General features: G+C 39.3%; 2 protein-coding genes and 1 long non-coding RNA gene across 7 annotated transcripts in view; 2 read left to right on the top strand and 1 right to left on the bottom strand.

The window, feature by feature from the left end:
* LOC127478826 (uncharacterized) overlaps positions 1-7860 on the top strand; it is an 83003-nt gene extending 75143 nt beyond the window's left edge. Inside the window, exons 13-14 of the long non-coding RNA XR_007907367.1 lie at positions 734-3100; positions 6872-7860. This is a non-coding gene — a long non-coding RNA (uncharacterized LOC127478826). The remainder of the gene's footprint in view (positions 1-733; positions 3101-6871) is intronic.
* SYNPO2 (synaptopodin 2) overlaps positions 1-10347 on the bottom strand; it is a 77037-nt gene extending 66690 nt beyond the window's left edge. For both annotated transcript variants that reach the window (XM_051804987.1, XM_051804989.1), the window contains exon 1: positions 10097-10347. In XM_051804987.1, coding sequence (XP_051660947.1) covers positions 10097-10225 — 129 coding nt within the window. In that variant the 5' untranslated portion in view covers positions 10226-10347. The remainder of the gene's footprint in view (positions 1-10096) is intronic.
* An 11062-nt stretch (positions 10348-21409) lies between these two features.
* SEC24D (SEC24 homolog D, COPII coat complex component) overlaps positions 21410-27913 on the top strand; it is a 57336-nt gene continuing 50832 nt past the window's right edge. Inside the window, exons 1-3 of one of the 4 annotated variants that reach the window (XM_051804997.1) lie at positions 21410-21542; positions 26336-26518; positions 27373-27499. In XM_051804997.1, coding sequence (XP_051660957.1) covers positions 26380-26518; positions 27373-27499 — 266 coding nt within the window. In that variant the 5' untranslated portion in view covers positions 21410-21542; positions 26336-26379. Of the gene's footprint in view, positions 21543-23247; positions 23321-23386; positions 23509-26335; positions 26519-27372; positions 27500-27913 lie in introns of those variants that run through there. The other 3 variants (XM_051804998.1, XM_051804999.1, XM_051805000.1) reach the window with 3 other exon arrangements.

Below are 27913 nucleotides of genomic sequence, written 5' to 3'. Positions count from 1 at the left end.
CTGTATTTGAGATGCTGATTTAGGGTGTGACTAATTGTGTTAACATGATGGAGAACCTAGAAGTACACAAGGCCTAAAGGAGCCAAGTGAAAAGGCCAGAAGGAAACCCAAGCACATGAAAAATGTCATCTGGCCTTGAGAGTATGTTGCAAATGTAAAACTAAAGAAATCCAAAAAGGTTCAAGAAAGCTTTTAAATGAAACTAAACTCTGATGTGTAAGTTGTGCCTTAAGTGACATACAGGTATAACGTGGGATTATGTGAATCCCTACAGATGAACACTGCTTTCTGTAGTGCTATGGAACTATAAAAGCAAGGAGGACTTGGTAACATATCATTTATTTTTACAATGATCTGATGGAAACCTATTGGAAGAAGTTTTTTAGTTGGATATAAGACAAGAGAGAGGCACTGCAGAGGGCTGAGGCAATAGGTAACTCCTACAGCTGTGTCTGGCGCTGTGTCTGCATCCAGCATGTTTGATCCAGTCACTGAAATAAATTGTATTTTCCAGCCATTAAAAAAAAAATATTTGCATCTAGAGCAGTAAAAGGTTTTGGGCAAAGATTTGGTTTGGCTCTCACTTTAGGTGAGCTTGAGTGCAATGCTGTTGCCTAGAACACCTGAAAAGAAAGCATTTTTCGTAAAAGGAAGGGTTCCTTCCCACTCTTTTCAGTTTCAGCTGATGGTGCTCAAACACAATCCTGTTTCTGCCTCTCTATTTTTATCCCAGGACCCAGCAGCCGATGAACCATGCCAAGGTTTAATTCTCCAGCGCTGGATGATGCAGGAATCCAGAGGCCTGAATGCAAGCCTGATTTGAACAGGCCAGTGCATCTTTAGTTTCTGCATAAGTCAATTAGCACCCTGTATCAATTTGTGCTAATTCCCAGTCTCTGCAACTTTTCCAGGCCTCTTATGCAAATCAGGCCTGGAAGCAAACAACAAGTGAGTGACCCAGAAGGCTGGTACAGGGCTGGGCACCATTGTTCTCAGGCCAGGAATTTCAGTGCTCCATTTGTTCATGGAGTAACTCAAAAAAAATGAGAAGCCACAAGGATAACTACCTCCTCAGGCTTAATTATTGTACCCTTTGTACTGTTCTTCCCAGGGTAGAAAAAGAGGCATTCTTGGTCCCCTCACTACATTTAGATTCACTGGATTGTTTTTCACTGTTCCTGTAAATATAGGGGAAGAAAACTGAAACTAGAATGACAAGAGGTTTTAAAGTCAACCCCTTTTTGTAGTCACAAATTGTGCCATGAAATCAGAAATACCTTGGTAACATTATTCTGGTGATCTGGAAAATGACTTAAAAATGTAGTACATTTAGGAGTTGAATCAGGGTCCTTCAAATGAAGATTCAATCATGGAAAATTTAGACCACACCTGTGCTGATCTGTTAATTTAAAGGTATTGGAGTAAAAATGAGCTCAAGCTGCAAAACTCAAGTAGATTTTCAACACCGTAGCTGTTCAAGGATGCATCCTGGAATTTGGTGCACTTCACAGGAGTAAAATAACCTGGGTTTAGAAGATCTAGTGTTACAGACTGAAGTCATGACTGAAAGTGAGGGCAGAGAAAGAAAAACAAGATAACGAGGAATTTATTAAACCCACCATTTTAAGATAGCTCAAAATTTGGTTTAAATTGGATACAAGACCTGGGAGAGTTCTTACATCTCCAGGGCTCTCGGGCGGTGTCAGGTTGGCCTGGAAGAAACTGAGGTTTGAGGTAATGGGTTTTTTTATACTTTTTTAGTTATTATCTCACTACATGTATTCAATAGTTACGTGTAATATTACTATTGAATGCACTAAAATACGGTGTCAGATAGGTGCAGAAATATTTTTAAGTTTTCTCTTTAAAGGATTACAACTGCAGCTTCAGTAAGACAGCATTAAACCTGGCAACCAAAATTTCTCCAAGGTGTATCTGTCTTTACATTCACTTACCTATGATTTTTGGGATTGTGAATAAGAGCACCATCTAGTGATAATCAATAATGTCAGTATCATGAAAACGTGTTTATTTGGACTGGACATAAAGGCACACTGCTAAAAAATTCACTTCCCAAAGGGACTGGGGGGCTTGAAAGGAAAGGGGGTCCTAGCTGTCATTTCCAAAAAACTGGTGCCTTCCCCTAGATCCCCCTAAAAATGCACAGTAAAGACTGACTTTGACTGACAGCATGGAAAACATGAGATAACAACTGTAATACTAACATTTTGTTTCAAAAGGCAGTTAAGTAATCTAATTATGTATTCTTGTAACAAAACTCTCCACATTTGTGAATGGCTCATTTTCTATTGATCAGCATAACATACTTATTGCACTGAGTGTGAATTTAGGTGGAACCATTCTAATTTCCTGGGTATCCATTTTTTTTGGAAAGCCAACAATTCTGAATCTTCTTTTTTCAGTGAAGGGTGTCAAACAGTGGCTCCTCTTAAGGATCTTAGGCATTAAATAGTATCACATGTTAGAATTTCCCTAAAACATCCATGCTTCATGATAGTTTTTTCCCTAACTTGAAGGATTTTACAAGCAAGTCTTACACTACCCATTCTCCAAGTATTATTTCAATGTGCAGGAAGATCATTATGAATATATGCTAATATAGAAAGCTATTTATTCCTTTCAGATTATTTCCATATGCATCCTCTGTAATTAAATCAGTGGCTTATGGCAGCTGGTCTTTGAAGTGATCTCTGCAAAATAGGAAAATGTAATTTGTGGGACAAAATGCTGATTACTCTATTCCAGCCACATCTGTTAAGCTCTAGTAGTTCAGAGATTTCTTTGACAAGGGAGTTCATGCAAAGCAGAAAGTTTACTTTATTCCTTTCAGTCCAGGGGAAGTCCACTGGAAGTGATGGGCACTATTCTAACCAAGTAACAAGGTTTGAAGTCCAAGCTGTTGTTTGCCCACAATTTTCAGCGAGTTCACTGAAACTGGTGCTTAAGTAAGTAGCTGTACTTGTGTATTTAAATAAAAGTACTACAGGGAGAATGATAAGAGAAAGCAGAGCAAGAATTCCTGGCAGATAAGACAAGGATTTAGAGAGATAAACAGAGATGATCTCTTCAGTGGAGGTGGGTGAGTAAAGCTAATAAAACTCATGAGGTGATTCTCCTTGATTGCAGGACATCTTGGAAACACCTGGTATTGTACAGGTATAGACAACCATTATAATTACTGTTGCACAATTCTCCATGATTTTTGCAGGACCCTTAGAGCCTTTCCAAAGGGATGCCAGTTCAACTGGCGAAGATGCATCTACAAGATGGGTTTGCCAACACAAGGAATTTCTGTCCAACCCATCCAGCCACAGCAGTGCCTGCTGAAAAGGCTGTTACCCTCAGCTGCTGGGCACTCCTCTCCCTAACCTCCTTGGAAAAAAGTTACATTATTTAACAGTGTCATTGGGATACCCTCAAGTCTAGGATTTTTTCATTCCTTCGAAGGGAACAACTTCTGCTAGACACAGCAATCTATAGTAAGAAGATCTGTAGCAAAATCTGCTACACCCTTCCCAATGAGGATTTTTATTCATGATATCTGCTTCTAATTAAATAACTGCACTATATTATACATACTAAGACCCAATCCTTTGCCCTTTGAAGTCAATGGCAAAGCTCACAAGGAGTCCATGGGAAAAAATGTAACTCTTTTGTTAAAGCTTCCTTTAGTGATAATTCAACTGTTAGGTTTTTAAAACAACAACTCAGCTTTGCCACCTTTGCCTTCAGACAACAAGCAGTTCCTGATACTCCTACACTAGGCAGAGAGTACTTGGAAGGGCAGATTTGGTCTCATAAAGTTGTGTTCCCCTGTCACTGGTTTTTTTTCTTTCTGTTACTGTAAAGTGCAACAGCGGACATAGGGTGTTTTGCACTATCTTTATTTTAGAAACTTCCTTGAAATTCAACATTGCAGCAATTTATGCCATACGTGGCATGTTTATGCTACAGAGAACATATCAAATGGAACCAGCAGTATAGAACACCACAGCTTATCTGCTCCCTTCATAGTTTCGACCCATCACCAGTTCATCTGCTAATGAATTGTAATATAAAACATGCTTACAAAACCCAAAGCATCCAGCTTCCTAAATGGGACCATATTTCTAAAATATACTTGCAAAAGGGCAAGTTTATAAAACAACGAGTCTCCAGCTGCACAGTCCAGGATGACATAACTCTTTTGAAGCAAAAGGTTATCCATGCATTCAGTGCCCAGTGCCAGATGTAGGAAGGAGATATCAAACAAAGAAGGAAACTTAAAGGATTCAAAATGTATCTCTGTAAAGTAGAAAGAAGAGTTGCAGACAGAGTTTCTCTGCTAAACAAGAAGTGAAGAGTCCATGCTGTGCCCGGGACTGCAGCACATGATAGAGAGCTCGGGGTCTAAGCCTGCTGGCTCTGGCGAGCTCAGGGCCAACGAGGTTCTATTATAATTTACCTTCCACATAAGCAACAAATAAAGCAGCCACTTCTTCACTGTTCTTAGCACCCCGCTGAGAGCAAGGTGCTGAGTTGTTTTGGAGATTTTTGGCCATCATGCTCAACACCAGGTTGTATTGGCAGGCACCCAAAAACCAGCACTTTGATTTCGGTGCACACCGAAGCGTTTCGGCCTAAATGTGCGTTAGTCTCATCCTAACGTTCACACTGGCTAGGGACTGCAGATTCTAATGGAATGGGACAGATGGGAAAAATTACAGAAAGGGAAAAAGAAATCCACAGTGTAACTTGTGTACATTAGGTCTGAAATTTAAAACCTCCAAGCTGATATCCAGTGGGGTTTTTTACTGCCAGTTTTGTTCCAACCAATGAGCGGTGCTTGTGAGTACTGGTCGCAATCTAAATGTTATCATTTTTGTCCATAGCTGATTCCATGCACAGAATTGTTCCTCTTAAAGATATCTCTGCAAATTTTATGGAGTGCTAAGCATTTACCTCATGAAATATTGTCCCTTAAAGTAATTTCTGCTCTAAATATTTCTGCTGTAAATTGGAAGAACGCTGAGTTGTGTATTTGGAGGAAAGCCCTTCCATGATATGCATAAATTACTAGCTGTGTCCTCTCAAACAATCCGACACAATTCTAAAGGACTTTGTAAACAGCATTTCCTGGTGTGATATTTTAATATGAACTTGGCTGAAAGTCTTACTATTACATTCCCATTCACAATAAGAATGCAATGGCAGAAAATACAGAACAATGAAATGAAATAATGCCTTGCGGTGTATTTTAAAAGTTTCCAGTGAAGAAACAAAAAATGGAGCAAAGCTCTATACAAAGCAGCTAATCTAATTTAGTAGGAATACACTGTTTGGTTTCTTTAGTTTGTTTAGTTTAAATCAGTGTGAATTATGGGGTTCATCCTATTCCATTGAAAACTCGCCTAGCGTGAGAGTTGGAAAAGCATCTATTGGAAATGAGCACAAATGAATCCATGGATCCAAACCATGCTTGTATTTGCCTAAATACTGTGGGAAGCGTGCCAAAACCAGCTTGGTATGTTGTCCTGTATATCCAAAACAGGGTATACACTCTTGTGCTAGTTCAGCCTGCAGCTTTTAAACAACTAGATGGGACTTCAGTACTAAACATTTCCACTGGCACGATAGCTGGAATGCAAAAGTTTGAAACTGAGGAACGCAGAGCCCTAACCTTTAGAAGTGCATGGAAGCCTTTGGTGGTTAAGGTGTATGATTTTTTTTTCCTCATTGTTTTTCTAGTTAGAAATGGTAGAGTTTTCAGGAGCAGTTATTTAGTGGTGTTCTATTTTCGTTAGGTTTGGGGATCCTTACTTTGTTCCTTGGTTTTGCAAAATAAATTAACCTAACCTCCATTAAAGCCCAACTTCTTCCCAGTCTGTCAATGGAAGTTTTGTAATTTACTTAAATAGAAGCCAAATTCTATCATCTAAACAAGTGCAAAAATGTATTAGTTAGTAAATTGGGTCAAGGCTCGTAAAACAGTCAAAATCCTCTCCAGAAAAGATAGATAAACCCATAAATTTCCACATAATTTCTTGTGTGAAAGAATATGTAAATATGCCTCACAGGATTTTCTGAATATCAGCAAATATCGTCTGTGTAAGATGGTCTGAAGGGTGAATTTGAGAGTATGAGTCTGTCCGGGCTGCAAAAACAAACTATGTTTGGAAATGTATTAGCCAGCAAATTTAAACAAACACTTTTAAATACAGGCCAAGTAAGGCAAGTTGTGTTTAAAATCGTGTAGGTTGACTCTAAACTCCCCTCCCTTGCTGCCAAAGTTCAACCAGCATGTTTTAAACATGGCTTGCTCTGTTGAGTGCTATTGCATAAAGTTGTGTTCAAGTCGTTTTTGAAATGTCAATTGATACAAACAAGGCAGTATCAGCAGGGGCTGTGAGCTCAGTGCTGAGCCTTTACACAGCACCCTGAGCATTGGCATTTCAAACCCAGTGGTGGAGAGAAAGATCCTACTTTACCTAACCTGGTTTACCTGCTTGGAAGTGTGACAAGAACTTGAAAAGGTTTCCTTAAACCCAGCGGCTTTGGTGTCCTTTGTGGATGGCCCAGCTCTGTGCTAACATACCTCTCATATGTGTGGCAGTGACATGCTTTGCCTTACCTCAGGATCCAAAGCATAACTGTGCTAACATGTTTTTTTTCCACTAGACTAAGTGTAAAGCTCAACATGATGAAAACCTCTTGGGGTCATTCTGCAGGAGTCAAGCATTTTGGAGAAAACATCTGACTCCCCCAGCAGAGCCCACCTGTGATTACATCCAGCATTAAGGAATCGTATTTACACATCACTTTTCACACTCTTGGTTCAGGTTGTTCCCAAGTCTTTAAGTTTCACTTTCAGTTTCAGGTTCCAATGAATCCAAAATGATGAAACAGAGACTTGAATTGAAATCTGAGCATTTTGATGGACAAGGGCACAAGTCTAAAATGACCAGGCAGCCAGTTGTCACACATCATTACTGAGCCAAAGGTAAAACTACTATTTGGGCAGCAGCAGCAGAATTCTTCTTGTAAGCATCTGTTCATTTTTTACTTTTAGGATCAGAAAAAGAGGGCTGAATTTCCTTTGAAGTGCTTAGAGGTCTGAGTCATGCAACTTACTGCTCTTGAATACTAGAACTATTTGGTTAAGTTCCCAAACTTAAATTACCAAGACTTTGGCAGATACAAACAGTGAGTTCAGCAAATTGCTGTTTGGTGTAGGTAATAAATATGCTGGGAATAATGTACCTCTATAGCAAACAGATAATTTTATGAATTCACATCATAATTGAATTATAAATCTAAATCTTCTCTAAGATCTGAATTGACTCCATTAAATTACCTGTTGCAAAAGAGGTGTTTCTTAAAGAATATAGCTTTATTATTTATAACATAGTCAGTATTGTTAGGTATTAGTAGAAAAACTCACAAGACTTTTTTTTGTACATACAGTTTTTATGTATTTTAAATGAAAAAAGAAATGTTAAAAAAAATCCCCCACGATATTCATAAAAACACATTCTTTCATATATCTCATGGTGGAAACAGAAAGGAGACACCATGTGTTACTTTGCTTTTATATATCTTAGATTCTTATCCTTCTAGGGTCACTGTTACACTGAGATTTCCCAACCACCTCCTGCTTTGGGAAAGCAGTGCAGTACTGACATGCTTTGGTGCCTTGGTGCATACAACCACTGTTTTCCTTAGCTTTATACTCCTGATAATCTTTTTTAAAAAAAAAAATCCCATCCATTTATTAGATATCCTTTCTAGCACTGTATGTCTTTTGAAATAGAATTTAAAATAATTGGGTTTAAAGCCCTTATGGTCTATGGGGACAGTATATAGAATACACAAATTCTTTTAAACTGAAAATAAGTTTTTATGAAGTATTTACAACATGAGTTGACATCACAAAGCGAGTTGGTGTATGGAGCCAGGGTTCAGAGGGGTGTTAAACACTTCGTGTATCTCTACGGAAAATGAGTCAAATGTTTTCAAAATTCATGTTTTGAATAAGGGTTAAAAATGGAAAAGGAAAAATTATAACTTCTGAGACTTCAAAAAAATCCATTTGTTGCAATTTCACATCTAACAAATTACTGAAAAATCTGCAATCTAATTTAGTGGTTCTAAAATTATTTGCTAGTGCAAATTGCCTATTTTATGTGCTGGCGACAAAAGTACCGAGATATTTCTTTGTAAAATGTTTGTCTCTATCTCTCTGTTAACTATTTGCATAGTAATGGAAGACAGTAATTTATATTGCAGGCAAAACTCTCATGGATTTTGGTGGGAATGCTACTTGCATATATGCTTTAAGAGCTAGGCTACAGACAGTGGGGACATGGTTTACATATTCTTTATAAATGTAATAAAACTATTCTAAAAGGCATAAACCAAACTGGTAAAAGCTGATTCTGGCAGTGAACTGCAGTGACTTACTCCATTAGCTTTTTAAAACAATATGTTTCCTTTATCAAAGAGTAGATAAGTGTGAACTTTGGATTTTTGTATCCTGCCACATTTTCATGGATTATCTCACTTCCCTTCATTTTGCATCCGTGTCCTCTTAAGTTCAGTATCACAATCACTTCTCCACTCTTGCTTGGTTTTCTATAATCAAGGCCCCTTGATTTTTACTGTTACAATTTTTAAGTCCTAGCTACAAGTTTTCACTAGATGGCAGGAGTCCGCTGCCCTCTCTTATCAGAGCCTTTACTTGCAGAGCAACAGTTGCCCATCGGTAGGGGGGAAAAAAAAAGTAAACATGTTCAAGTTTTGCAAAACAGAAACACCAAAAAAAATAACAGTAATGAGAAAAAGTATTCATACCCTCAATAAATCATAGTTCTGTTACTGAATGTGGTTAGTATTGTGGGCTGGAAATCATGGAAAAGAATAGTGGAAGATGTTCTTTTCTCGACAGAGGAACTAAAAGGACCTTCTTTTATAAAATGAAGTAGATTTACCGTTTCTGCTGTTTGTGAAAAAGTCAACTGATCCAGTACATTGAAGTTAATTAACTAATAAATACACTGACAGGTTAAGAAAGTTACAGCTTAAATACTAAACTACTGATCTAAAATACTATATGGAAGTACAAAACCGTAACACTCAAGATGCTGCATTACCAAGATAATAAAAGGAGATAAGATACACGTTAAACTCCTTCCCTCCACTTAACAAGGCAGAACTCATTTTGCAGTGATCAGTCCCAGTAGCATTTCAGCCAGAGGTATTTTGCTGACCTCAGAGCTGTGGACCAAATTTGTGCCTCTTGTCTAGGAGAACAGAATGCAGCTCCATACAGTTACATAAGCCTTAATAACCGTGACAAATCTTCATTGTTGCAGCAGAGGGGAAGCTGTTGCACTGGACTGAGCACTGATTTTTAACAAAACTACTTTTGAAGTATTATTTTTTTTTGCTACTTGGGGCTACTGGTTGTTATTTTTAATTTATTCTGGGTTCCTACTGTCTGTTTTGCTCTCCTTCTATACGTGCAGATAATTTCTGAAGTGTCCAGGAATTTTCACTGTTGCTCACAAAATATAAGAGGGGATGTTTGGCATCTATTAAGGCTGTTTCTAAGTCTGGATAACTTTCCAAAACCAGAGATAACTCAGCATAATACTCTCCAGGATTCCCAAAATAGTAAGAACATTTTCTCATGGTAAAGCTGTATTTATTCTATGACTAGAGGAGAAAAACTATGATAAATAGATAACTGGAACAGCATTTCCTAACATGAGATTGAGTTTGCGATGTGCCGAGTGCACTCAAAGCCAGACAGAGACCCAAACAGGAGCTGAAAGACACCCATCATGTCACGAGTTAAACCTTTAATGGTTAAGAAAATGTTTGCAATACTTGCAAGCTACCAAGAGGTAACCATTCCTTTTTATTGAAACCAATCAGCACCTGTAGAATCTCTGCAGAACAAGCCAGCGAATTCAAACAACCGTCACAAGATCCACACCAGCCACTTCCCCGGGAGCAGCATCTCATTTGTACCTAACCAAACTTTCTCCTCACTCGTGTTCCCAGCACACCGATACCATCTCTCTCGTGATCCTACCTTGGCGATCTGCAAAGGCTGCTTTTGCTCCTTGCCACCTTGCAGTCTAAAGCCCCAAGGCGCCCCTCCGCTCATAGCAATGCAGAGATAATCCCCCGTGCCCATGTTCCCGGTGCAGTCAGGCAGCATTCAGATACAGGAGAACATGGGAAGTTTGTCTTGCAGATGTTCAGCGAGCTGGAGATTTCAGCTGCCAGGCAGAGCTGGAGAGCCAGAGCACCACACTGTTGCTGCTGCTGGGAACTGCACGAGCGAATGTAGTCATTGAGGAGAATGTAAGAGCTCCCTCGGCCCGAGGGCACAGCCCACTCTGTCGTCAGATTCCGACGCTCAGCCCACCTTCAAAGTACAGTAAGTAACGCCGGGGAAATGCACACAAAGACACTCGGCCATGAGGCAGAGAGGGCTGCGTTTAAACACGACTCTTGGTGACAGCTGAATCAAAACAACAGCAAAAAGAAGTGTACATTTCCCTGGGACAATTTAGGAAATAAGTTTACTTTAGTAAATGGTGCCAGACATTTTAAACTCTAATTTACCCACTTCTTGCATTTTTACTCTAAAGAAAGAAAGCAGAATCTCGAGTGAAACATCATGTACATCTTCTGAATAACTGGTACACTTAGACTGAACTGGGTTTAGGATTTTCATCTCTACCCTGCATGCACTTTCTGCAACACTGCAGGTATGCCAAAAAAAAAAAAAAAAAAAAAAAAGAGAGAGAGAGAGAAAACTTTATAATTTCCCTGTCTTGGAATTGCTTCTTTTTCTAACCTTGGTATAGTTCAATGTGCATTACTATTAACAATGACCTGAATTATCACTGGACCCTAATAATACCTGTTGTGGAGCCTGTTGCCTTTCCTCCCAGAGCAGGGAAGAGGATTAGTGGAATGAAGTATCAGATCTCTCTACGGATGCTATCAATGGCTGATTTGCATTGTGGCATTAAAAGGGAACCTTACTGTAAGCACAAAAAACCATTCAGTGGGAAGTTAATTTGCCAGTGCCTTACAAGACCTGGGTTCAGTTCTGTTCCCTGTTACTTATCCTGTGGTCATGCAGCCTGTGAACAGCTGAGCTCCTCCTGGTCTAGTGGAGTGGTTTAAGAGGTGACTGTATTTCAGCAAGGAGTGAATATTCCTCTAGCTGAGCGTTAACAACTGACAGCATAAGCTCCTACTCACCTCAGCCCAAAGTCAGGTAGCCTGGCTTAAATCACACTGCATTCTGCACTAAGCTGGTTCTAAAGGACAGCGTTCAGCAGATGGGCAGAAACATCTTCCATGTCTAGACTGATGTGTGAAACAAACACCTCCTAGCTTTGTGTGCTAGGAGCATCAGATTTTCACAGCCTGAATTCACTGGGGTCCCTCTATGAACTGTTTTCACTTGGCTGGTTCTTACACCACAGCATTGTTCCTTAAAGACAGAAAAAATATCAAGGTAGAGACAGGATCTTTTGTTAAACTCAAATATTACGGCTGGAAAAAGTAGACAGGCTTTTAGGAGCTTGAGCCCTTCAGGCCTCTGAAGACACTAAGACTGGGTGGAGACAAGATCCCTGATCAAACAGAGGAAAATGTCACTCTCTCAATAACAGGATTTAATGGGAGGAAGAGTGTTTGCTTTATTGACTATGGCTTAAAAGCTCTGGAGAAGCAAAACAAGCACAGGTTGCCATATAATTAAATACTTAAGGGAAACACTGTCAGAGAATCCATACTTGGAAAGGGAATGGCTTTAAAGAGACTTTGCTGGACAACCTCTGAGTGCAGACATGTGATTTGAAATAATTCAGTTCAAGGTGTCTGACTGCTTCTTGTTACCTTGTGCAATGTTCATGTATTGCTACAGCAGACAGACTTTCAGTCTTTCCCATGGCAGCACCTTGCTTTAGACAAAATTCTTTCCCTTCTGCCTAATGATGCACACTTTTGTAGATACTTCTGTGACACACTCTGTTAAATACAAAAACTAAACATTTGCTTTAGGAAAATGAATTGCATAATTATCAACCCTTCAAATGTTACAAATTTATCATTAAATAAGTCTGTTTAATTACTGCTAGGGTGTTTTGAGCTTGTATTAGGCTCTCTTTTATCATTTTGACCAAAACTGATCTCTGTTTCTGAACTTCTTCATATAGTTATTGCAGAGAACAAATTAAGGGGAATCACCCCAGCATTTGGATGGTCATATATATGCTGGGAATTTGTACTAGATGTGGATGCTTTTCTCTCCTTCGACCATATAACATACTTGTGTAAAATATTAAAACAGAACCATCTTGATTAGTCATTGCTCAGCTGAAAAAAATTAAACAGTCAGAACACCAGGATCTGTTTGATTTTGTTGTACGATCAGCAGTTGGTGTCCCTTGAAGTTATTCCCCCACCAAGTATTTGACATCATTAAGGCAAAAGAGCAGAGAGAAGCATTTTAAATTTGATCATGCCTTGGGAAAAGACAGCAAAACAGTGCTAGTGGTTTAGGTTTGCAGTAAGAAAAGCATTTGAAGTCTGTAATTAAACTATTCCCATGTTGGGAAGATCCAAAGCTTCCTATGTCTTAATCTAACAAAGAATACCCCATAGGCACTAACAATTCCCATTTGCCTTATCTGAATTTCTGATCTGCTTATGCTACAGCACATTTTGCTTTTTAATACTTCTCTTATCTTCTTGTACATTCTCTGCATCCTTTGGGATTTCTAAATGCTGGTCAGAAACTGGACATCAAGATAAAAGTGGAATCATTCATGGGGTTTATGACTTTTTGGTCTCTGTAGTTTATATAGCTTAAATAAATTGCACAAATTTGGAGGTAATTTTCAAAATCCACTGAAAAATTTAAAGCTAATGGCAACCACAGCCACTTAACCACTGCCACCATCTCCATCGTTTCACTAGAACTTAAAGATCCAATTCCAGGCAACAACTCATAAAAATTTTATGTCACAAAAAATAACTATATAAACTTGGCAAAAGACAGATGGCAGAACTCACACAACACCTGTCTGTGCCCAAATACAGGGAAAGCTTTGGCTTGAACCTGATCTTCTATGATGAGATCTTAGCACTTGGCATAGGAAGTCATCTCTACATGCATTGGGACGTAAAGAATCACCTTTTCTTCTTTGAATCTGGATCCTGCAGATTCATTTGATGTCCCTCCCCTGCTTCATGGATTAGAGGAACCAGTGACTAGGCAATCCCCAGGCACACGTTCCAGGCACTTATTTTACAGACCTCTTACATATCCACCTTTTTTTCCAACAGATACCAGAGTAATTAGTCGTTCTTTATACGGAAACTGTCTCCTACCTTTCATTATCTCGTTTCCTCTTCATCCTCTAGAGTTCCATATCCTTTCTGACATGGGGGCCTGGAACACCACACAGTCTTCAGACAGCAGACAAAGCTGGGATTTATACAACAACATGATGATATCATCTATTTTGTTCTCTAGTTGCTAACCCCAACATTGCTAACACCTAATTTGCTTTTTCAGACACTACTGAGTTGATGTGTTCATGGAATTATCTTTTAAAATCTTGAAATCTTGTCTGATGTAGTCAGTTCAAAGCACACAGTTTTATATGTGAATTAATGTTTTTTCCCCAATGTGTATCACCTTATACTTCTAAGCCATGTTATGGTATGGCTGCTTAGTTTTCTTAAAAGCCTTTGCTGAAGGAATTTGTTGAAAGCCTTTTGTAAATCCAAGATCAATCAGATCACCCTCATCCACGTGTTTTTTGATCCCCTCAAAGAACTGCCTTATGTTTGTGAGGCAGGACTTCCTTTTATGAAAACCTTTTTAACTCTTCCCAGATAAGTCATATTTATCCAGATGTCCACTGTTCCATATTATAGTTCCCACCTCTTTGTTTTGTACAGAGACTGGGCTGACAGGCTTGTTGTTTTCTGAGTCTCTCTTGGAACACTTCATTTAAAAAATGCCTCTCTCTAATCTCACTAACAGTCAGCTATTTCAGCCTTCAATTCCTTTAAAGCTCTGTGTGGTCTTGGGGACTACTTCTTAATTTTCTTTGCCTCATCTGCTGCCACTTGTCCATATATCTTTTTTCTTATTGTAATAATAATTTATGATACTGAACAGTTTTACTACAAGTGGATTTATCTAAAATCTAATTTAAATCAGGTATTTCTGGAGCTGAGTTCAGAAGACATTCTCCAAATGTGAGAAGAAATAAGAGAAATCTTTGTCTTTCATCCAGCAATAAAAGCAAAGCTGTCATTTCACCTACAGTTTCCTACAGTGGTACCCCAGGTCTGGAGATTCTTTAAAAATGCAAATATTTCCACCCATTCCTTAGTAATGAGGAAGAGACAGAGGGAAAGAGGATATCATGATCTCTAATTTATAGGCAGCATTTTACTGCTGTAAATGCCCAGATGGTCTGACTTGCTCCTTTTTCTGCATTTCATTTTCTATCTGACTTTTTTCCATATTAAAATCCACATAAGCTAGTTCCTAAAAATACCTATTCTAACAGCTTTCTAGTAGAGTCTATTATCTGTAAACAATTTAATAAACTAAAAACAATTTAATAAACCAATTTATTGTAGGATGTGATTTCAGCCAAATGGGAGCATCAGCAGAGGGAAAAAAAAAAAGAAAAAAATTGTCACTGTTCATTTATTTGGGGTTTGTTTTGTTTATTACATGGGAAAAAAACCCCATTCGTAAATATATGGTGAGTTTAATGGCATAAAAGATAAAATCACAGCCAGGCCACTTAAGAAAACATGACACACAGTCTCTTCCAAATGAAGAGCAAATGGGTTCTTCCAATATATCCCTTCAAATGATACTTCTTTTAAAAGTGGCTTCTGCCAGCTGGGCAATGCCAGGCACATCAGCATATGTTATTGTCCTGAATCATTGCCTAATAACATCCCTTGTTTCAGAGTTGTACAGCTCAGTAGTTATATAAAGTAAAAGCATATTTTGAAGGCAGAGCTCAGCATCATTTTCCCCAAACCTTATGGAAGCAGAAAAATACATTTCTGCTTAATTGCTACAGTTTGGTTCTCCTGATGTAAGAAGCAGCAAGGAACAGAGACACATGGAAAGGATTTAATTTTCAAAAAAGATATAAAATGGCAAAGTGAATGAAATATATTGATGGGAGGTTCAAATGCACAGCTCCAGTTAACATCCATTAAAGCTGATTGCCCTTCGTTTTTTCCCATCAAATTTCTCTTGTCCTACAAGATAAATTAATGGAATCCAGATGTTTCAATTGCATGAGGAACTTTCCAGTGCACTGCCAGCTAAAGAGGGTTTGCTGGCTGAAAGTACAAACATGGAGTGACAAAGGTACTAAAAACCAGTAACACCAAGTTCTTAGTGAAGGGAAAAGAAATTAAAAATGCAAGTTATAGATAATTATCTACCTATAAGGCCAGACAGGAAACCTCTGCTCACACTCACGGGAGGCATGAACAGTTCCTCATCAGTAAAGGTAAAGCCTTAAAATTTTAATCCCTACCATGGATTTTGAGGCAAGGTACTATGTGATGGGTTAGAATTTTAGAACTAGTCTTGCTTTCTTGGTTTTTTCCCCAATTTTAAAACTGGCAAATGAAGCGTTAATGGAAGAAGCAGAGAAATGTACAGGAGTGTGTAGTCCTAGGTGCTTGTAATGGCTTGATCCTGAGGGGTTTTGGATCTATTGTGGGGAAAATAAAAACCCAAACAAAGAGGCAAAAGAAGCCACTTTCCTCCAAAACACAGAAACAAAGTTGTTGTCCTTGAGCATTGCTGAATTATAACAGAAAAAGTAGAAATTCCTGCAGAGAATGTAACTCTTCAATTCACCATGTCAGGAGGTAGATGAATGATCAGCTCTTGGACCATGTTCACATCACAGGCCCTCTGTAGCCAAAGACCTGCCACATTAAATACACTGCATGAAAACATAAGGATGACTCAAAGAGCCAAGCATTTGGAGAAGAGAACTCTGATGTTTCTTTGGTGTTTGTCTTACCTGTTCCTACCACAGCCAGTCTCAGAAAATCAGGAAATATTTCCTAAACTACTGGCTGAAGAGAAGTAAACTTTTTTTTGTCTTTCTGGACTTCTTAGACAAAAGTCTTTTGAGAAGGTTTTTCTTTATGCAAAGACAAGGATTTCAGGTTGTGTCCAAGACTTAACACACAAAATAGCTACAAGATTTTGTTGTGAAAAATGTGTAAAACACATTCACTGCAAGGTTTGTGAACGTGGAAAAAAATGTTGTGACAATGGAATAACTGTTTCTCGTTAATCTAGAAGTAAGGATTTTGGGCTAGATTTCATGTTTCCAGGTGTCATTCCACTGCTGGTTTTACTTATCCCTGTGTTTTAGAAAGCAAGAATTAATTTTCTCTTGGGACCTGGAAAGACTTTTAGGTGTCTATTCCCTTTTCATTTTGATTCCCAGGAGATGGGATGACTCAATTTTTGGCTTCAGTAGTTGGAAAAATTCTGATAAAAGATTCTAAAGTAGAAAGAAAAGTATTTATGTGGTGTTTTCTTTCTGGTTTTGGCAGGGCAAGGTTGCATCACATTCTTCTTAATAGAGCCTATGGGAATCAAATCTGATCTTCTGTGCCAAAGCTCTGAAGAGTCTTGACTGGAACATGCATGTAAGTAATGGAAGCAGGTGTTCTGCTTTCCTCACCTCTGCCCTAGTGCTTCATCCTGCTCTTTGAATTGTCATTTGAAGGTGGCAGTTAAGTCACACAGCACCTTTCACCTACCTGTTCATCTCAGACAGTCAGACTTTATGGGCTCCCCTCTTCCTACTGAGAGAACCCAGGGCAAACACTTCAAGCCAACTTACTGGGTTAAATACACCACACTAAGCTCTCTTCTGATGTGCTGCAGTGACATGAACCAAGAGCAACCATATCATAGTCAGGTAGAAAAATATTTTAATCGTAGCTGAGGCACGAATTAGGCCCAAATAGTCTACTAAAGTTTTGAAGGGATGGTTTAATATGAAACTGAAGATGGAAGAGATCTTGAAGATTTAACATTAGCCCGATGAACACTCACCTGCGTCAAATTTCGTCTTTGAAATTTTGTTTCCTGTCAGCAAGTGCAAAAGTGATTAACTCCCTTTGACTTGTTGCTTTTAAGGAGCTCAATTACATGCATGGCCACAGTCCAGCATAAAAATCAACTATTTTTGCATTGCAGTTTAAAGCAGGTATTGTTTGTCACTTGGAAGGCTCATAAGAATGAATTTTTCCATACTGAAAACAAGAACGGGAGAAGCAGAGGAACAATTAAGTTGTAACAGAGTAGGGGTCTTGGGAAGTTTGGGTTCTGTTTTTACACTGGCAATTTCTCATTTTTTGCTCTGGGCCTGTAAAATGGGGAAGGTGACCACTACACAGGGTAACACTGAGAAATCTGCTTGAACTTCTGAAAATCTCTGCTTGTAGTTTGATAGTTTGATAGTTTGAGTCCTCCTGTAGTACCCCGCTCTTCTCTCTTTCCTCTGTACTACAAAATAAGCTGTAAGATTTGTAAAGCAATTTGGAAACACTCGCCTTACAGCTACAGGGATGTATTTTGTTCAGTATCTGCCCCCGTGAATGGGATGCTGGTGGTTCAAACTACAACATCCAGCAAAAAGACAGGGCAAAAAAAAGTTGCTTTGGCATCAAGTTCTGCCTGCAAAAGGCAAAACATCTCTGCTCCCTCTTTGCCTCTGGATGGACCTGGTTAAGGCTTTACTAGAGAAGCCCAGGTGACACAACAAGGATCTCCCTGCAGGAAATCTTACCCCCCATCCAAGAAACTGCAATAGATTAAAAAGCTATCCAGCTATCTTCATTCCTGGCTGGAGGAACACAAATTCCAACTCTCTGCTTTGATAACTAATTCCTTTTCCAAGTGGAACAGATTATATTAGAAAAATCTGCCCTCCAAAAACCACCTTGATGTTTAACCCCTGCTGATCCTGCAGCCTTGCCTGTTGTGCTGCATCTACTTTCCAGACTTCCCAGCTCCTTCTATCCCTGGTACAGGCTTCTGCTTTTGGTGATAATCTACTGTTTAGCTGGCATTGACATGGATCTGCCTGTTTTCCAGACAACTGCCAATGTCTGAACAAGTGTTTTATGTGCCTTCACGGTGCAAATCTAGTATGTGAGCTGTGACACCAAGTGTGATGTATAATTTTGCTCCTGCCCTTTATTTTCACACCAACTGCATCTCCTATCCCTTTGTTGCCTCTTCCACATAAAAATAGAGTGATGGATTAAAAAAAAAAGTTAATTCTGATTTTCTTTGGTTTAATTTTGATGTTTATTTTTGCTGATTATGGGGAAGGTATTAATAGGTTTAGACTAAAGGTACCCAAATAACACAAACCCAGTATTTTGAAAAATAGTTTTGTAATCCAGACTGATATTTTTACAAATGTCAGAGATGCTTTACTGGAATATAATACCTCTGCCATGCTCAGGTAGAAGATTTTTTACTTCTACATTACAGGTGGTATAAAGAAGAAGCACAGTGAATGTGAGCAAGAACACACATAGAAGTATTTGGATTCTAAGTAATTTCTGAGTGATTTTGTTTAGGGTTGTTTTTCTTATACAACAGGTTTCACAGTTCTGAGCATTTGTCAGAAATAATAACATAGGAGTAGCAGTAGACAATCAATTATATGGAACAAATATGACTTACTAAGAGTAGGACTATACTCACAGTATGTTAATGATCACTAGCACTGGCTGAAACACAGCTGAGTTATTCAATTCATGTCAGGTCTTCCAATAAGAAAACTGAGTAAATAAATCAAATACTTTGTTACGAAGAGTTAACTCAGTTACTCTTCTTTTTAATGTTAGTAAGTTTATTTGAGTATTGTTCTGGAGCAAGACTACACTAATAGAGCAGAAATTTTATACACAAGCAGGGAATGTAACATGAAAGCCAATGAAAGTAAAGCTGCTGCAGAAGCTTTTGAATGTAAAAGTGAAATATATCTACATTTGAGAAATTCCATACATTCGGCAAGCAAACATGGGAAGCATCATTTAACTTTCTGCTGTCCTTTCTCAGACTGATGGCTTAATGTTTATTCACAGTGCTTTATATGTGATACATTATTCATCAGATTATAATCAGTTCTCATCTTTGTTTTTATGTTACAGTTCATTATGTAGCAATTACTGCAGGATAATCGAGTCATGGGGTTTTTTTCTGTTAGGAACAGGTAGTACAATTTTCCACTCTCATGCATCTTAGACAGTAGTGAATTAATTAAAAAGATAATTGAAATTCCCCAACTGAAACATCCCAGAAGTTTTCTCAGAACACTGTATCTATCTCCTGTAAATGTTCCAGATCGAGTTGCCAGAATGTTGATTTCATTAGAAAACCAAAATAGCAACTCAATGAGAATAAGCAGAGGAGCCTCACAATTTGCAGATATTGAAAAATCCAGAGGCTTGAACTAACCAGAAAGTCTTTTTATGAAGAAAGCAGCCACAGTCAGTTTTCTAAAGCACATTTGCTTTTGTAATGCGTGACTTGCACAGAACTGATCACATGTGGACTAGTAGAGCATTTTATAAAAATTCCTGTTTTACTGAGTTTCAGGGAAAGAAAGTGGTTTTAGATAATATCCTCTGCAGGGTATAACAAAGTATTTGTCAGAAAATATATACAGCAATGAATGTATGCCCTGGATTTTAACTTTACTGTATTACTTTCCCTGAATAACAGCAGCTACATCAGTCTGATGTTCTGAAAACCCTTTGCTTTCTTTTCATTCTATTTAGGGCAGTGTTTAGAGGGTGTACTCCAATAATATTTTCTAATTGCCACTGAGACATATCAGTATTCACTTCTGTTGTACCTTCAATTAGGTTTCCATTGTGCATTGTTTTTTATATTAGAAATGTAGCTGAGTCACAATACTGATGTATTTCTTCTTACACTATTGTTCTGATTCCTGAAATATTACATCTTTTCTTTTTCTTTATGTAGCATTTTTTAATCTAACACACTTTTTTTCTCCAGAAGAACATAATCCCTTCAAAATTTGATTGCTCTTTTTTTTTCACCAAAGTCTTTGCTTTCATTTTAAACAAATACAACCGTTGTAAATATTAATTTCCATTTTTCTTGTAAAGCACTTTACACTAAGCTGTAAACTGGTTTCTATAGATCCTAACTATACGGTAGACAAAACATTAAAGAAGATTTTAGTGATTATATGTAAGCAAGACAGGAAAAGAAAGTATGTAAATAGCTTTTAGGACCCTTCTGATGTTGCACGAAAGCAAACCTATTGCTTTGTCTGCAGGACATACAAATGAAATTAAAAGGAGGAAAACAATTTCAATAACAACTAAAAAAGCCTTTTAAAATGTAGAATCCTTGGAGTTCTATGAACTATTCCTTGTGATGAAACAGTCTTTTTCTTTAGAGAACATACCCAGTATTGCCCACACCTTCCCCTAGAGAAAGGTTTAGAATATATATTATGATCTAGAAATAAATTCTTATAGCACTGAGCTGCAGATATTTGTAAATGAAAATGTTAGGATAGGATTTGGGTTTCCAGGAATCACACATTGTCTTAATGTGATGTGCTATGAGAGAGAGACGTGAGTTCTGCGTGGTTTGTCCATGAGGGGCTTTTATCTCCCGAGCTGATGGATGACTATGGGTTTCTTTACTTTCAGAACTAACAGAAAAAATTCTAGTGAGGACTTTAAAAGTGAGATTTTAGAGGCAGGGGATTTGTTGCTTTTTAATATAGATGAAAAAATCATATAGATTTAGAGAAATTCTTCTATTTACTTCACCAGTACTAACTCCAAATTAGGTCTGAAATGTGTGAAATCACATTAGATTTCAGCAGCATTGCATAGTTCCCACTTCAGGATAAACTGATTGTTAAGAAAGGTAATTTAACCTACAAGATCATCATTATTGACAATGACAGAGAACAAACCAGTCTGATTCTCAGATTTTTAAGGTACAGTTTAATTAAAACTAAGTCATTTAATAAAATTACTTACAACAGTTTAGCAATCCTGCAATCTCATTTTTATGAAGTTACTTTCCAGACCAATAATGCACTTAAATCTTTAATGATGTTTCCATGTTTCTGAAATTGAAAACCTTAAATTACTTTTAATGTTATAGGTGGAAACTGTAGATAAATACTACTTGTAGCTTCAAAACACCCAGACTGTGACATGCTGCATGCCTTTTGTCTCAGTGTTCCAGGCTGAAGGACAACAGAAGCATCCTCGAAAAAAAAAGAGGTGTCTTGATCCATTTCCAGAGTGGGCCTGAAATAAGGGAAGAACTGCCAATGCCACAGCTTCTCCTTGCTATCTTTTGCTGATCTCATCTTTCGGTCTCACTGGAGCTGATTTCGGGGAGGAGAAATCTGATAGTAAGTATTCAGTGGCCAAGTAAGTGCTTGGTTCTCCAGTGCTGAATTATCCACAGCTGCTTACTGTTAATAGCTCTGGGCTAGACAGAGCAGGACTGGTGGGACAGTGACTGCCTGTCTCCACGATAAAATAGGGAATGTCCAAACTTAAAACCGTTATTTTCCTCAGTGGCATTGTATTTCAAAAGAATTTTGCATAACTTTAATGTGTACATATTATCAGCCAAAGAGATAGGGACGAGGGGTGAAACTACAGCACAGCGATGATGAAAGGCACTGGTTTGCATCCTACTTATGAAAGAGTCACTGATACCCTGCAGCCAAAACCACATCCAGTTTAACTGATGCTTGCCACCTCGGGGATAAAATTTTCCCTTCTGATTAGACAGTTAGGAGAGATTTGAAAGGTTCTAGATCTTCCCTGACATGACCAACAGTATTGGCTCTGATAACATGTAGAGAAACAGCTTATATTATTTGATGCATGTGAGTTATGCAGCTGTCATGGTGTGATTCTTGGGGCTATCCTGTGCAGGGCCAGGAGCTGAACTTTGATCATCCTCGTGGGTTCCTTCCAACTCAGGATATTCTATGGTTCTATGGTTCTGTGAGCAATGGCTTTTTTTTCTTGTTGTGAATCCTCTGCCACTTTTCTCTCCCTTTTTTTACTTTTGCACCACAACTAATGTTTCGTTTGTGACTGGGAGGAGCAGTAACTTCACAAATACATCTTCCTCATGTTACCACCAGTCTCTCTCATGTTACTACCATGTTTCTACTTTGTTAATTAGAAAAAACAGTGACTATCCTGTAACCAAGGCAGACTTTTTAAATGCACCTTAACAGTAACTAAAACCAGTGCATATGCAAACAGGTAAAGTACCTGTGTCATATTTCACTAGAGATACTTGGGTGGCATAATTTATATAAACATATATATGTCAGATACAAAGATATGTAAAAATAAATAAATAAATACATACATATACACACACATGCATTTGTGTATATGTATGTATTTATTTTTATGTATATATATTTTACATCTATATATCTGACATACGCATGTCAGATATATAGATATATGCACACATACATACACATGTATATGTGTGTATATGTATGCATGTATTTATTTATATTTTACATGTATCTATATATCTGACATATGCATGTAAAATATATATAAAAATAAATAAACACACACATGCATATACATATATGTATGTATATATATGCTTCTTTGCCCCGGGAACTGGCAACAGAGCAAGAAGACATAGTTCTAATGTGCACCAGCGGACGTTTAGGTCGGACATTAGGAAGAACTTTTTTCTAGAAAGGCTGATTAGCCATTGGAAGGGGCTGCCCAGGGAGGTGGTGGAGTCACCGTCCCTGGAGGCGCTTAAGGAAAGACTGGACGTGGCACTGAGGGACTTGGCCTAGTTGACACAGCTGCGTTTGGTCATAGGTTGGACTCGATGATCTCAGAAGTCTTTTCCGACCTAACTGATGCTGTGGTTCTGTTTTTAATGCACTTAAGAGGAGAAGTATCGTGTTTGTAGGACACCCCTGTGTTTACAGCAGACTGCCGCCCCTCTGTCGCTGAGGCGAACGCGGACCCTCGGTGACAGCCCCACAACCGCCCTCCGCCCCCGGCCATGAGGGCACGGCCCGGCCGCGGGCGCGGCCTCGCCGCCCGCACTGCGCAGGCGCCGCCCGCGCGGGGCCGGCTCAGACGTGGCACTCGGGCTCGTGAGGGAGCGGGCGCGCGGCCCCAGGTAACGGTCCCAACGGGCACCGCCGGCTGAGGGGCCGCGGGGCGGGCGGGGGCAGCGCGGGGGCTCCGGCCGCCCTCCCTCCCTCCCTCCCTCCCTCCCTCCCTCAGCACCGGGGAACCGCGGCGCTGCTCGCACCCGCGCCGAGCCCGCGGCGGCGGGACGCGGCCCCGGGCGGGCACGGGTCACAGGTACAGCCGCGGGACGCGGGGCGGGCGGTGGGACCGGCCGCGGAGCCAGACCTGTTGCGAGCTTACGGCGGCTGAAACCGCGCAGTTCGTGGAGATAGAAATGTTACATGCACGGGGAAAATACAGAAATCCTTTGCGGGCTTTGCACTGAATGGAGAAAACTTCAGCTTTTGCTTTCATGGCTTAGCTCAAAATGTGGTACTGAAAAGAAACCCTCACACCGATATATGTATTTTAATTGCGTTCTGTATGTAGGTGGGTGTGTGCGCGTAGATAAATGTGCACACCCCCAAAGATTGTTTGCCAGATTGAGATTGCAGCGTGCCCTGGGAAGGGACAGCCCCTCTTCCTACATGATGTGTTACTGAGCACAGTGTCTCCGAAGAAATACAAAGTTAATAGTTCTTCTTCAGCGAGCCAAGGACGCCAGCCTCTGGTTTTGATTCTCTTGCCCTACATTCAGAGGCAGAGTTTTATATCTTTACTCACATATATACAGCAATCCTCCAAAAAAGATGACAACCTACTCTGTAATAGCGGTAAATTAAATTCTGGAGTTGTTCCTCAGTGTTAGTGTTGTTCCCCAGGCTATATGGTGTAAGGCAAACTAATGTTGACAGAGACAGGGAGCAAAAAAGTTTTCCTGTCCTTCAGGATAGAGATGCTTGTAGTGAATAAACCTAGGGAAAGATCTGGGTTTAGCAGATCCGCTCATCTCATGCAGTTTCCAGAGTGAATCTGTATGTCTATTGTAAGAACCTGATCACTAAACCCTTAGGTGATTTTTCTGTTGATATTTTGGGTGTTGCCTCCAAACTTTTCTTGGTGTGTTGGTATATATGCCTGTCTTGAGATTAAATATGCTGAGTCTTAAATAGATTCTGGAACTGTGTTCAATAAACTTGCATTATTTTGCTTGTGGTTACAGTTCCTGTCTCAATCAGCACGACCTCTGTGTTTATACTGTCTGTGGGAAGTTTGACGTGGCAAGTTTTTTTTTTTTTTGTGTGTGTGTGAGAGTGAGTAAGCTGTGGAGGAAGTCATTTCCCCTGGATGCTCTTGCAGCTTAAGGTGTTGGCTGTTGCAGCTGCCTCAAAGTGAAAGTCTCTTCCTTTATATAGATATAAAATATATATGTAGATATGTCTGTGCCAGTGTGTAGGTAATTTAGTGCTGATTTAGTATCTTTTGGAGCAACTAAAGCTCTCACTGCCACGTCTTTTCTGATGGAGGCAGAGGAGTGAAGAAAGTACAGCTGGCAGCACCAAGCCCCTCATTAAACATTTCTTCTCCTCGTGTTTACCTCGTTAACTAATAAGCAGTAGAAAAGTCCCTAAGATTAACTACTTGAAGCAGTTTGATACTACAGCTGAGAAATCTCACAGCTCATTGAGGAGTGTGGTTTAGAGGGTTGCACGGGCAGGGTGTGGGGAGGGCTGGGCCCTGTACACAGCTCAGGGTGGTTTCTTGTCTGATGTGGAAGATCAGTAAAACTGTTGGTTTTTTTTCCTTCAGAAATAGGTGTTTAATTTGAGAAGCCTAGAGATGGGTTTTCTGATAGGAATAGCTTTTCTATACTGACATATACCAGTGCAGCTTGAATTTATGTGTGTAATCTTGAGGAGTCTTTGTGCTTCTGGAGCACAATTCCTGATTTATTTTCATCCAGTTTGTGTATTTAAAAATGGCTCCATGGCTTGAGCTTAAGAATGTGAAGTGTAGGTGGTTGGGGAAGCTATTTCAAAGGAACATTTAACACCTAAAATGATAGTTTATATTGTATACCTTTAGTTCTTTGGGGATGTGCTTGGGGCTCTACAGGAGTAGTAAATGCTCACTCAGGGTTTGGATCCTCAGGACTTCCCTCAAAGTTTTCTAAAATTTTATTCTAAGCTCTTTAACAAAATCTGACTACAAGAAGCAAATTATGACTTGTGAATGCTCTCATCATTAGAAAACTTTTTCTGAATTGCTTTTTGTCCAATTCCGTTTTTTTTTGGTTGTTTCATTTTCTTTAACAACAGAATCAAGATGTGAAAGTTTAGGGACAAGATGCCTGATAACAGCAAGGACAACACAGAATACTGTTGAGGCCATGCTGCCCTCAGAGAGCAGCTTCTCACTTGTGAAAGACCTTGTGCTGAATTTTGTCACACTGTGCAATTCTGCAATAAAAATGCTGCTCAGGCTTGGCCCACTAATGCAGAAAACAACTGGAAATAGGATCTCTCTCTATCCTATATTTTATTCTCTCTTTCTCCAGCATAAAAGCAAGGAATCTTCCCTCACTTGCTTGGAATGGGGTTTGTGTAAAAGGTTTGATGGGAAGCTGGTGCCATGTTCCACATCTCTGCTAAAGAAAGGCGTGCTAGGACAGGAGAAGGATTTGCTGGGGGAGTTTTATACTCCAGTCACTCTGCCTTTCCTGATATTTCAGTGTTCATTGGGATGGCTGGTATTTGGGAAGCAGGATTCTCAATGTATTTTCCAGGTGTAGTTAAGTCAAGGTTTTCCTGGTAAAGAGAGCAATTTGGGACTTTCCTTTGAGTGTTTTTGCCACCTGTATATCCATTATGTAGTTTTTCTCTCCATGGGCCTGGGAGAGGTGAATCCCATTCAGAAAAAATCAGTGATTTGTTTAAATTCGTGCAGTATGTGGTAGTGCTGAGGAAACCAAGCAAGCAAACAAACTCACTATTTGTCCTTGACTTCAGGTCCTTTTTTGCCTTCAAAAGCCTTTTATCTTTTTTTTGGAAAATACAGTTCACAGCCTTTAAAATGCACAGAGAGTGATGAACAGTAGCAGGTGTCACTTTCTCTTTTGCAGATCCTTGAGGAAGACCTGATACTTGGAATGAGAATATTGCCATCATGAGTCAACAAGGTTATGTTGCAGCTCCTCCATATTCCCAATCCCAGCCAGGAATAGGAGGTTTTGGATCACCTAATTCTTCACTTCATTATGGACATTATGGGGACCCGAACTCTTCATACTCAGCACCTCAACCAGGTATGATTTTGGCTTAAAATTTCTATTGAGAGTCTACTTTCCTGTGGTGATGTTTTCCATCTCTTTTTCTTACCTTTCTAAGTTTTACACTGCTACTGCAACAGGAAACAGAATAAAAGAAGTTTTACCCAGTTTCTCTGAAACTTTTTACTAAAGACAGCAGGAGTTGTGTTACTTTAATCAAAAGCTGAATATAGTCAGAATTCTGATAGAACTGCTTCTGGTAATTGGCATATTAGAATATTTGGGAAAAATACCAGTTTTGGTATTTTTTTATGTTAGAGTAATTTAAAGGGAAATAATTCAAGGGATACAATTGAAATATTGTTTATTCAGCACTGCTGTCTGCATAAATTACAGTTTCTTCACAGTCAATGTAGTAGGTCTGAATTAAGAACCATTTTCAGTATAGGCTTGGAGGCTCATTTTGTTTTTGTTCTTAAATGTTGTTCCAAGTTTTTGTTCTTACCTTGGTCTCCAAAATCAAAGGGACCTCTTGATTCTACTTAGAAATATAACTGGGGGACAGGGAATGATGAGTATCCCAAACTGTCTGTTCCTTGCTTCTTTCTTACTGTCCCTCTTGGGTTCTTTTGCTGGAAAGGTACAAACTGCTATTTGTTCCCTTTGTACTGTCTGTTAGTTTTTCGTACCTGCTTATACAACTGACCAGAAATCTGTGCTTTCTTGGGGAATCACAGAATGACTGAGGTTGGAAGGGATCTCTGCTCCAGCCCCTCTGCTCAAGCTGGAGCTGGTATTCTTGTTGCTAGAACAGGGCTGTACACTGTTATTTCTTGGCCATCTTGTGCTCTCTTACAGAGTTTTACATGAAAGTGCTTAATCTTTTACAGGTGTGTCAAAATCAACTGTGCCTTTTGGATCCTCGGCTCCTGTTGGGCCTCCACCACCTGGTGCCCATCAGTTCAGCCAGCCCAGTTTCCAGAATGGGCCTGGGACACCAGGGCAGCAGCCACACAGGTGACCTGAAAGAATTGATATGTGAGAGCTGAGCTGTTTGACCTCTCTTGCCTGTCTGGGAAGGGAATGGGGAAACCCCTCAGTTTTACAAGGGGTCATAGGAAAATCAGTGTTAATCTTCTCTGGGACATAGCCTGAGATCTTGTTTTACCAGAGTGAAATAGTGTGGTAGGGAATAACTTCATAAGCCACATGTGTGTTTCTGCTTTCTTTTCTTTAGTTATTTTTCTTGCATTCCATATCTGATAATCATGAAGCAGTTTTTCCCTACCTGCATCTTCTTTTTTCCTCTACTACAGAGAACTCCTCAACAGTTTCTCACTTCCTTTTCTTCTCTTTACAGATTTTTCTCCTAATCTTCTTCACACATCCCTGGTAGGGAATGTTCCTTTATAAGCTTGGAAAGGGGATGGA

The sequence above is a fragment of the Manacus candei genome, unplaced genomic scaffold (assembly GCF_025592945.1).
Source record: "Manacus candei isolate 608988 ecotype Guabito, Panama unplaced genomic scaffold, ASM2559294v1 h1tg000062l, whole genome shotgun sequence".
In the NCBI taxonomy this organism is placed as follows: domain Eukaryota; kingdom Metazoa; phylum Chordata; class Aves; order Passeriformes; family Pipridae; genus Manacus; species Manacus candei.
This window is presented reverse-complemented; position numbering and strand designations above follow the sequence as displayed.